General features: G+C 37.7%; 1 protein-coding gene across 11 annotated transcripts in view; it reads left to right on the top strand.

Annotated features, from left to right (window-relative positions):
* LOC110973191 (uncharacterized) overlaps positions 1-12019 on the top strand; it is a 61371-nt gene that overhangs the window by 1305 nt on the left and 48047 nt on the right. For all 11 annotated transcript variants that reach the window (XM_022223825.2, XM_022223822.2, XM_022223829.2 and 8 more), the window contains exons 2-3: positions 5354-5424; positions 6901-6970. In XM_022223825.2, coding sequence (XP_022079517.2) covers positions 5354-5424; positions 6901-6970 — 141 coding nt within the window. The remainder of the gene's footprint in view (positions 1-5353; positions 5425-6900; positions 6971-12019) is intronic.

Below are 12019 nucleotides of genomic sequence, written 5' to 3'. Positions count from 1 at the left end.
TTTCAGACTTCAAGGTGACTTTACTTGAATATTATAGTCACTGCCTTTGAGCATGCCTGTGGTTGCAGTGACTGCAGATTCATGCCACAACTCAAGATAGGCAACAGATAATGAAGTATCAAGGTTGAATTTGGTTGGAAATATGTGTAAACCTTGGTGAAATCAGACTTCCCTAGAGAAAATGGTCTTCAAGAAAGTCTAAGAAATCTGTTGTTCATATAGCGAGTAAGTCCTTTTTAAAACTTTTTTTGCTCTAGAATTGGGATCATCACACATTTTAGGCTTTAACTGTTACAATACAAAGAATTTTTGGGAATCTGAAGCAAAAGACAAGACAGGATGCATAATACTGTTGTGCTTGGAACAAAATTCCCAAACTATTATTATCTGTACCCAATTCCACCTGTTGGTTTACTACCAAAGAAGGAAATATGTACATGTACATGCCCACCCAACATTTGTCCAACAGTCTTCAAGTTATAGCAATACCTGCAGGTACACGTAGATGGCCTGCATACTACGTTAGCCATGCAACCATGGAAGGGTGATGATAATATATGAAGAGGTAAACACTCATTGTTACCCTGCTATTGTCCGCAGTTCCCTTCATAATAGACAGGAGAAAGGTTAGGACGGACCAGACAAGGCTATGTCAAAAAGTGCAGACTTTTGTGTTGCTGTCAGCAGAATAGTGTCAACATGAAGACCTGCCTGTGAAAAAGAAAACACCTTTATCTTGATGAAACTGTTTGGAGTTGAAAAAAAATGCTGTTGCAACCATTTCCTGCCAGACTATTACCTCTCGATGAACATCAGAATTCAGGGACAGATTTATGGAAGTGTTTCTGACAGTTTTGGAAAGAAAGACAATGTGCCCTCATGAGGTGATACTCTGTCACCCTTTCATTTCATTGTGAAGAAGTGTTCAATTAATAGGATTTCTTCAAAACTTACAGAAAATTTTGAAGCTAGTCTATGATGCGTGTAGGTTTCAAAAATGTTGAATTTAATGCTGTGATGAGAATGGTTTGGCTTCTGAAAAAAAATGCTCGTACGTAGTCAATGAAGGTGACATTTGACTGGATCAGTGCATTTCAGCATGGACCGTGTACTGCATGTACATGGCATGCAATTGATCCAAATTGATTTCAAAGTTTAGACTGTACTCAGGTCAAGTGTTAAAACAAAGGGCCTATGCATCTCAAGATAGCATGTACGTGTATTTTTGGTGGTCATGAAACGTTTTACACTTTGGTAGGGTTTTTTATCTTTGATAACTGCTGCTGATGATCCTGGTCAGGTTGTCCTGCAAACGAACTTCCCCAAATTGATTTGTCAATGCTACTTTTTTACATCTATTTATGTGAGATGTGAAATGCACAACAAATACTCTATATCCAGCAGTTTTCAGCAACTACTGCATGTGCCAATGTCCTTGTCACCAATTGCACTAGGTAGGCAAATAAGCAAGCACTCTAAATCGATAGTTGAAGAACAGGAATGGCAGAAGAATCAATACCTATGACAATTACAGGGGCCCAGATAACACCTCCCTTAGAATGACCGATGAAAACAAACTTCTTGACTCTCCGATATTTGCTTGCTTTTGGGAGCAGATACTCCAGTGAGAATGAAGAGCTTCCATGCTGTCCATGTTTTGTCCAAAAACCCTTCAAGTTCTTATAGCTTATTTGGTAGAAATTTTATACCCCCAAAAATTGCCACTTTTCTAAATCTCAGAAAAGGAGGTCCAAAGTTTTTCGGGGGTAATGTATCCCTTCCCTAAATATCCTTCAGAATATTTGTAAAAAATAGCTTCAATTCTGCAATAAGCATGTGTGTATTATACGCAGTAGTTTCCTTGAAATGATTTTTTCCAGGTCACTGAAATTTTTTCTTTAATTACACAGTGCAGACAGCCTCAAAATTTCTAACTGCCAGATAAAGGTCGGGACTAGTCTAGTCATGCCTGAGTGGTTTACCTGAAGGCTTACATGTAACTATTCAGGCACATAGGACCTGTGGAATTTTGTAAAAGTAGCAAATACCACACTGATGAAATCATGAGTACGTGAAGGTGTGCTCGTGAAGGTGTGCTCGTGGTCATACCACCTTCAGTATTTGTGAGTTGTATTGACAGGTTGGGCTAAAAATTAGCAGAAGGTGTCTGTGGGATTTTGAGGTCATAAAAAAAAGGTCATTGAAAATTGTTGAGACCTTCCTGGGTATTAGTAGGTTTGAAAAGCCTATGAAATGACAAAAGTTGATGTAGAAATTGCTATTAAACTGGACATGTAATCAAGGAATAGGACATACGTACAAGTGTATGCAAAATGGGAATCAATAGTCTGTTTTGCCCTTAACAATTAAATCTTTACACATTTGAAATTTTTTCCGGCATGATCTGATGTTGTTAAACTTTTCAATTTCCTTTATCAACAGTTTTGTATCAGAGAAGGCCAGATACACAGGTAGCCACTTTAGGAAAATAAACAAAAAGAATCACAAAATAGACAAATATGTTTACTTTCCTCCTTTTATTTAATTATGGCAGCTTTAGTTATACCGACTTATGAGGTTTCATACTGAATACCTAAAATATGCTTGGTCATGACTGTTCTCTTCTTTCGATTGTTCACATTATTGTTCAAGCATCTGCACGGTAGAATAAATCACAATGTCTAAGACATTCATTAATGATAATAAGTTATGAACTATAGGCTTAGTTTCTCAAACTCAGTCATTTTCTAGGAAAAATCAAAAGGAAATACTTTATCTCAAAGATATTAAAAAGAAGAAAAGAAAAACAACATTCCTATTTGACTGTAACAAAAGTCCATGCGCCTGATGACCACTTTTTAAAATTAATTACCAGCCGTTCCAGGTACGGTAAAGAAATATGTTGTTACTTAACCTCTACACCCTTTATGCCAGAGTGAAAGTGACATATTGTGCCAACTTGCTGGAGGTGAATGGACATGTAAATGAACCAAACCTTGGCAGAAAATCCCAGAACTTAACATCTCTTTCTTGATCCATATAAATCTCTTTAACAAACTGTGGCACAAAAGGTTTGTCCCATGCTGATCAAGTCGTCTCCAAGTGTTTGACAGGAGACTAGGAGGAAGATGGCATAGGCTAGTGCAGGTTTCATTTGGCCTATCACAGTAGAATGTCTTTCCTCATAACAATTCTCAAGGCTATTTAGTGAAAAAAAAGTAGGAGATAAAACGAAAAGGGAATGCTTCAATAAAGTAGCCCTTTTAAAAGAAATCATATGGGTAACAGGTTCATTTCAAGTTTGACGCCAAGCCACATGGCAAGGAATTTACCATGCTGTTGATTAACATAGCCTACATCTGATGTTTTGGACTACTGTATTTATTCTTCAAATTTGGAAGTTTACATGTACATATGTTTAGATTTCATTTAGCATAGCTTTCTGTATCAAATGTAGGTAGGTTGGTACCGCTATTAGATTTTACTGAACAAAGTTTTCAATAAACGTTGGTCATAGATCAAATGACAGGTGGACTAAAAATGTTCAGTTTTGTTCATGCTATTTCTTCCTTTTTTAACTCATATTAACAAAATGTTGGCAACTTCAACAGTCTAGTTTTCAGGCATGATGGATGGACTTTATTTAAATCTAGCTTGTCTAAGCAGAAGGTCTTAGTATTGGGTGTTATTACCTCTGGGCCTTCAGCAATTCAGTTGAAAGAGGATAAGAGGGTTATTCAGATTAGCTGGATTAGGTCTTTTGGGTGCCTAGCTTTTTTGAGAAAGGGTGAATTGAATCTTAATAAGAGATGCTGTGAGTGTAATGGTTTTGCCCGCAGATGAGGTTAGAGGATATGTACATGTCTGACAAGGGAAAGCCAGAATGGATAGCTGACATGAACGTTTCAATGTGGAATGTGATGTCTGCTTATTTTTTTTACGTGTAGGATCTACACTTCAAAAGTCCAGGCTCTCAGCAGAATTTCACTTTTGCTTACCATGTGCAGTTAACGTATGCATAATGTGCGTACATTACAATGAATATAGTGTGCACTATTCCTTTTACTCCTTTAATATCAACCTATCGAATTATAGCCAGATTTGCATTCCCACACTAATGAAATTTAAGATTGAAAAAATTAGAATAGAACAGAACAAAAATGTAATTGTGATTTTTCTTAATGGTGAGAGAGTTTTGCTCCTTTTAAAACATGTTGCGATATTACTTCAAATATGTAGCCCCCTTCAGAATACTCAGTGCTGCATGAACAAGCACAGGATGACCTTCAAGAATGTGGGCATCTGCCAGTGACACAATTTAGAGGAATGTTTCAAACATTCCGCTCAATTTAGCAATATTTGCAGATTAAGCAAGTGTGGCTCAATTGTGTCTGTGACCATGAGACAGGGTTCATTGCTCAGTAGGCATGCTTTATTTCTTCTTATGTTCAATGTATAAGTAGAATCGTGACTTTTGGTTAAAAAGGTTCAATATTTTGAGTGAAAATCAATCATTCAGCCATTAACCACCTTTGCCAGAACTTTGGGAAAAGGGTAAACAACGTAATACATGATGTAATTCTAAGTATAATTTTATGGAATTGTGACCGAAGCTGAATACATCAATTTCATGATCTGCGGTTTCTGCTCTGAAAGAAACTTTAGTGTCATTGATACAGCGACACAAAACCCGTTTCAGCTGAAATTTCCTCGTTTATTCCTAAGAACCACTCTGACAATTTTGAGAAAGTGCAGCTTACTTGTATTTCCTTAGCCCAGCTTCATTTCTCACTAATCCAAGATCCATTGATCAGAGATTTGAATGGTTTAAGACCTTACCGAGGAAGGTTTTGTCCACAAATCCTTTCAGGAATGGGGAGAATGTGTGGGAATTAACCACCAACGCTTCAGCCAGACTGTAAACAAATAATGAACAGTTGGTTGAGCAAACTTTGGAGAATTGTTGTTTGTTTTATTTGGCCAGTGATATCAAACTCTTTGGAAGGAAAAACACTGGTATAATTTTTGGCGGCCTTAGGAGAGTCAGGCCAAGTTGTTCCTGATTGATTTTAAGATTTCTTATTGCACTAACAGTGTTGCTTAAAAAGACACAAAAATACCTATGCAAAAATCCAAAGCCCTAACTTGAGTTTTTTTAGTCCTTTTGAAACAAAGTTGTTTGGGGGCTCCAAAACATTATGGGGACGATTTTTCATCCCCACAACTCGATCGTGACTTTTCTAATAATAAAAATTGTCCCCTTAATGTGGTGGGGGCCCACCCTACAAATCCCACACTGTTCTAGTGTTTATATGTGTTTTACTGTCGAAGCTATTGTTGTTATTTTTGGCAGAATGTTACTAGAAAGAAGTTTCAATCCGATGATTTCCGCAGATCAATGACGGATGGCATTCTACTGTGCATGTAAGTCCATATTACATCTAAATCTTGTTTTCCTCTTTTTGTGATTTCCATCCTCAGATAATTCTATTTTTCAAGATAAAAAAATCTTGATGCTGTTGTAAGAAAAGATGTCTTTAATTTTGCCTAAAAGTATGTAGTAACATTTACCAGCTGAAACTCTCACAGTGCAGACCAAAATTTCATGTTGATGCAAATAATGGTAGATTTTCCCTCCTATTTCCAAACATTTCTGATTCAAATTCACCAACTCAAACTTTCAATTTAGTTGAAGAACGTTTACATGTATACACTTTTTCCAAACTGATTCATCATTTCCCTTTAACTTTCAAATTTGGTAAGCACATTTATACATTGTCAAGAATATATACAGGTCAAACTGGTTTAAACCGTCACTGAATGGCAGCATTCAGAAATAGGATTCTTCTTATGTCAATCACTTTAGAACTTTAGCAAACTACATTAGTCTTGTGTGTTTTAGCATTTCTTCAGGCCTTCCAGAATAATTTGGTGGAAGTACAATAAATTAACAACAAAGTTGACAAACTCAACAAGCTCCTCCCCCCCAAATGAAACAAAATCACATTCTTCAATTTTTAAAAACAAATGAAAAGACTGAGCAGACTTTTTTTAAAACATAAAATGCATTAAAAACATACATGTATCATGACCCCCTAAATTAAGACTTTTTTGTATCCTAACTAAGTCTGATAGGTTTTCAAGAAAATGAATGCAACGAAACAAGACACCCAATCACTCATGGACGAGACTGAGATGAAAATGAGATACAGTACAAAGTTATATAAAACCATTATACCTTGTTGTGTGTGACAAAAAAAAGTTGAATAAAGCTATCATTAAATAGTGTGGCAACAAATGAATTTGTTTTCTGAATAACACAGCTCAGTGTAAACGAGACAAAATCAAACTTGATTGACCAATAGTTGAAATGGTATTACAAATGACAAAATTAAACACCGAATTGAAGTGACTTTGCTAGATGACTCTGAATTTACAAATCTTTACATTTGAAGGAGATCAAAGTTTTAAAGTAGCTGGAAAAACCTATATAAGAATTTAAAGTTTAATATGATCGGATTCAACCAATTAATTAGCAAAAAGAGAATAGAAAATAAGAAAATTTCACTCTGAGTATTCAAACATAATGGTAGAAACCATATATTGTCTAGTTGTCAAGGCAACAGCCTTTCTGATCCCTTAATCTTGCTGTGACAGCTAGGTCACATTGTTTCCTCCTACATTTTGACTGGGGAGGTCTCTTGGGCAATGCCTCGACATATTTATGGCGGTTGATGTTCACATTGCACCTCTTCTGCTGACAGAAAGGCACATGGAAGCTGGTTTAGTTAAAGCTATTTTTCATTTCAATATTTACAGTAACACAAATGAGTGCCTTTCTTGAGGTATGCAACAAAATGTGTGTATGGTTAATTAAAGATGTGGTATGCTTGTTTACAGGTTAATGCAGAAAATTAGGCCAGGATTAATCAAGAAAATCAACCAGTCACGTTCAATTTACGCTGGAGTGGTAAGAATCCTGTTCAAAAAGTTCTGTTTTGTGCTTTTCATTATAAAATGCCCCAAATATAATTTTCACCACAGACATAACCACATTGCCAAAACGTTTGTTTTGTCATATAGACAGGAGACGTTATATCGTTTCCGGATCCTGGCGGTGCTGATTAGGGGCATCAAACTGGGGCACAAGATTATAACTTGAATTTGTTGAGGCACTTTGTTGCTGGGTAGTGTAGTACAGGTTGTAAGTCACATAATGAGGTGCTGAAGGATTGGGGTTGCTAGGGTTCATGGGAACCATGTAAGAATTGAGGTCTGTTAATACATCTAATAATGTGGCACAGTTTTTTCTATTGAGTATCGGCCTTAAAGGTCTTACATGATTCAGCTGTTGGAAACTTTGCATCTCCAGTGTATATGTAGAAACTCTATTTGAGTAATGGCCCTAGTTATTGCATGAAAAGCAGGAATTCATGGATGCTGTGTCAGTTATGACTCATGTGGGCTGAATTTTTTTCCCAGTGTTAACTTCTGTCTTTGTTCCGGTTTGTCTGTGAATTGAATTCTGGATAAATTGGTGCATAGTTGTGACAGTGTCATCAAAAGAACTGAAAAATTTTGAATGGATTTGGTAGGCAGTTGGTTGCATTTCACTGCTCTTAAAATGGCCCATGGAATGCATAACTAAAGTGGTTGATAGATGCAACAAGTGAAGCTATTGTCAAGGTTGCATTTTTATAGCCCATACATGTACATCATTACATGTACATATACAAACCCTGTCAGGATTTCATGGCATTCATGTAAATGCACATCAAGCTTATGGCATTATGGTCATGAATGTTGAAGTACAATGGAATTGCACCTTATGATTGGTAAATTACTCGTAAGGAGAGAATGACAATTGGAAGACATAACTTTGGACTGTTGCATTTTTGTGTGACAGGCAGCAAAGAAATGCTCTGGTCTGTTGTGCTAGAGCTATAGAAAGAGTTGCGATCAACATAGGTGTCGGTAAATACAGTAGCTGCACATTCTACGGACAGCCATTTTGTTTTCAAAATCTGAAGCTGGCACTATTCTCTCTATAGGGGTGCAGTCCACAAATTCAAGTCCGTTTGAAACTGTGTAAACTCAGCATTGTTCACGTCTCAGTAACATGTGCATATCAACATCCCTGGAGTTTCTGAAACAAAATTTGAATTATTGTGTTTTCCCCAGTCTTTCAATTTCTTTTCAATTTTTTGTGGGTTAAACAATTTCATTTTAAAATATTCACACAAAACAAAATCACTCTCCGAAAAGTGATATTTCCAAAGTCTTCATGCAGCTATTTTTCAAGTGCTATCCTTCTACTTTCTCGGGCACTTAGAACCATTTTTCAACTGTATTTTTTATCCATTCTGCGCTCAGATGGAAGCCCAAAGAACCATGGAGTTGATCCTGGCCAAGATTTACACAATTTCACCATTTTTTTGGCCAAACAATCTCCCTTTCAAAAGAAACTATGGTGGGGGAGCACTTTTCATGCTAATAAGCAGGCCAGGAATCTTCACTTGAATTAGTGGGCTGCACCTGTAGACAGCTCTAGTCTGTTGTGGGAAATAGCGCCCTCTATTGACAGGCATGAAAACAAGATAAAAGGGGTGGGGCCAATTGACAGGGGGGGTCTGGTATAGCAAGACGGACATGTATGAAAATGTAGCTGAAATCCTCCTCTGAGAAGTCACATTTACTTGTGCGTATCTCCCAAAGATTAGAGTTAAATGACCTACTCTTCTGTGGGAAAATATTCGCGCCATCGTGCGTAAAATTTAAGTGAATGGATGGGCATTGTGCCCTGTGGTAGAATCCATCCATGTCATTTTGAACAGGTATTTGTAAAGGTTCTGTTATGGTACAGCTGCTGTGCTGGCTGGTTTGGTTGAGTTAGTCCCACTCAGTGTTAAGTGTGTGAATCAGAACAGGTTGCAATAAAGTAGAGAGCATGGCCTCCCAAAGTATTTGTTAACCTTAAATTCTAATAAATGGTATGCTGCATTTTTGTTTACAAGGAGTGAAATACCCCAGCGTTGCAGTGAAAGCCCAAGTTTGCGAGTGACTGGACCACAAACAAGTATTTCAAATACACCAATGTGTACTGCACAGCAACAAAGCATACTGTTGTGGGAGTGGTTTTATTCTGACCATTATTTCTCCATGTTCTGACCAACAGAACAAAATAAAAGATATTGTATTTTCCATAATGAGCAGAAAATAGGGCCTACAAGTTTTCTTTGGTGATGCCCTTGCAAATCCAAAGGAAAAAAATGTTTTTTAGAGAAATTGGAAGATCACGTTTTTCTCAACTAAAAATAAAATGTTTTTTTTCAAGTGTAATCCCAGCAACTGAAGAGGAGGTGACAATTTCCTTCGTTGGCGAATTAATATTCAAATACTACACATACGTGTACACGTAGCGCCATCGGTTTTATTGTTAAGGGCGCAATAATGCGTCAACCTTATGTACACACCGGTAATCAAATTAAAAAATTCAGAAGCAGATTGGATGATGATTTAGAAAAAATGCATGGTATGTGCAAATGGTGGCAAGTGAGTGGGTCATTTCATTATTTTAAGAGGGGAACGCATTGTTAATTGGAAGGACTCGCTCATTTGTCTCGGTCAGTAATGAGTTCGGATTCTCATCAACTCTGTTTTAAATAGATCCATTTTTTATCAAAAAGTGCCCACATATGAAAGAGATATGAAAGATGGTGACGTTCGTGACGACTGAAAGGACGAAGTTTTTCTCGAAGCACGCGCTTGGAATTGGATTCACCCTTGCTCGTTTTGAAGTACGTCGTTCGGGTAATTCTGATAATAACATATTCCCGGTGCTAGCTAGCTGTACACACGCATTTACATGTATCGTAATCGGCAGCAACGTTAAGTCTTGAGTTTCGAAAAAATCAAACTGGCAGTTGGAGGAAATTTGGAAAAAAGATAAGCCCTGATTTAAGGTATGTATCATTGCTTTTTACGGAAGGTTACTTTCAAAGATGAATTGATATTTTTGAGCTGAACAATAGCAACGCGTGACTTTAAGGTCTGCTGCAGAGCATGGAGGAAGCATGTGCAAAGGTAGGCCTGCGCGTGGGGCTACCACTGTGCACCGCTTAGCAGATATCCACAAGTTACGTCGCCTAAGTCGTGGACTTACGCTACACTTAAGATTCGTCGACTGCATTGCTTGCAGTTGCACAGTTTTACACTGATAACAATGTATATCACCAAAAAAGTTGTGTTTTGGTCCACAGCATTGTTAATTACTTTCAATGTGCTGATCTAGGCCTGCTCTGCTGATTTTTTGTGTCGCGTGTACATACGTGTGAAATTACGTTGACCAGTCGTGATATATGATAGAAGGCACCCATGTCCACTCGTGAGTCGCAGTGTCATGTGTATTTAGGCCTAAAAGAGTTCCAGATACGGACATCATTTGACACTCTGTGTAGAAGCCTCATGAGACTGGTGTGACATTTTTTCAAGTGTTTTCTAAGTAGGCTAGGCCTTAATGCTTTAATTACGGAATGTCAAAGGCCCCTTTGAGACTTTGACTTGATGTACAGTTACACTGTCAGTTATACATGTAGGTCTATTTGTAGAAATTGGTATGTAGAATTGTGAACATTTCAGGATCACCTAAAGCTTGAAACAGTCTCCCAACCCCATCTAGTGATATTGAAGCATCTCATCAGACCTTCAGCATGCTTGGAGCAGAACTCACCAAATTGTTTAGCACTTACAAATAAGCTATAAAGATTACTTGTTCAGCTCTAGCTGTGTCCTAATCTAACCATCAAGTTGGTGTGATGTTTCCTGATGAATGCCTTGCCTACTACTGTAAATGTACTTGTACATGTATGGGGGCAGTGCGGACATCCGGGATTCTCGCAAAATGGCTGGTACCGCGCCGGAGAAAATAGCGACCATGATGAGGTACATGTACACATGCACCAGCTAGTCTGAAGATCGGGTTACATAATCTTTTCTTTGATCAGTACGTAGGTGCGCACTCGTTGCAGTTGTTTTCATCGGTGTGGTGTGGTTGCTACCCGCAATTTTGTGAAACTCGGTCTTGGATGTCCGCGCTGCCCTGTATGATTCAGATTTAAAATTTGGAGACATTAACTAAAGAAACTGTATGCCATAACTAGACTCTTCAGCAATTGTTTCTTGCCCAGAACAATCAGATTCAGGCTGAAAATGAAATGTAAAATCCCGATTTTGTTTCCACACCTAACTACGTACAGGCTAGTTCTTGCTTCAAACAATTTGGAAAGTGAAGCAAATTCAACATCACTAAACATTTTCAGTAACATGACTTGAGTTGCATTGTGTTTAGCTCTCACATGTATGAATTGCAGCATGATATCCCCTGAGTGTGGCCTGGAGACTCACCTTGCAGCAAGGCAAATCCTTGCCACACTCGTGGGGCTACGGGTAGCAGCACAAGAATTTGATCTGAGGTCACAATTTCACATTCGCTTTCACACCAAGTATGAGTCGGCTGCAACTAAACAAGGTTGATTAACGTTCACTCTTGAGACAAAGAAGCTCCACAAGTTTTGCATTCTTTTAATTTTAAATTCAAAGTTCTGTTGTTACAGATCTGTAGGTGTACTACATGTAGAATAAATCACAAAAAATCGGTATATTGACCTTCAAAAGTGAGGCAGTGGGTATTTGACTGTGAACTGGTTCTTAATTGTATTTCTTGAATCCTAATTAACAAGCATGACCAGCACAGAACGTAGTGTAGGCCTATACAAACTTCTACAATGCAGTGATTTTTGGGGGGAGGGGACTTTTACAGTGAAAAATCTTTTCCAGGTCTCTTGCTAAAAATACAAGTATATTGTCAATATAACTTCATATTCATGCCGTAGGATAAGGATTTAGACAAAGTACAGTTTAGGATAAATTTACTCATTAAAAATCAGAAACTGATCAACTCTTACACTGTATGTCTGCCAACTTGTACACTGACCAACTTACGTTCTGATCAGTCAACTCA

This window comes from Acanthaster planci, linkage group LG02 (assembly GCF_054643075.1).
Source record: "Acanthaster planci isolate LZ-2023a linkage group LG02, COTS_SCS, whole genome shotgun sequence".
Lineage (NCBI taxonomy): Eukaryota > Metazoa > Echinodermata > Asteroidea > Valvatida > Acanthasteridae > Acanthaster > Acanthaster planci.
This window is presented reverse-complemented; position numbering and strand designations above follow the sequence as displayed.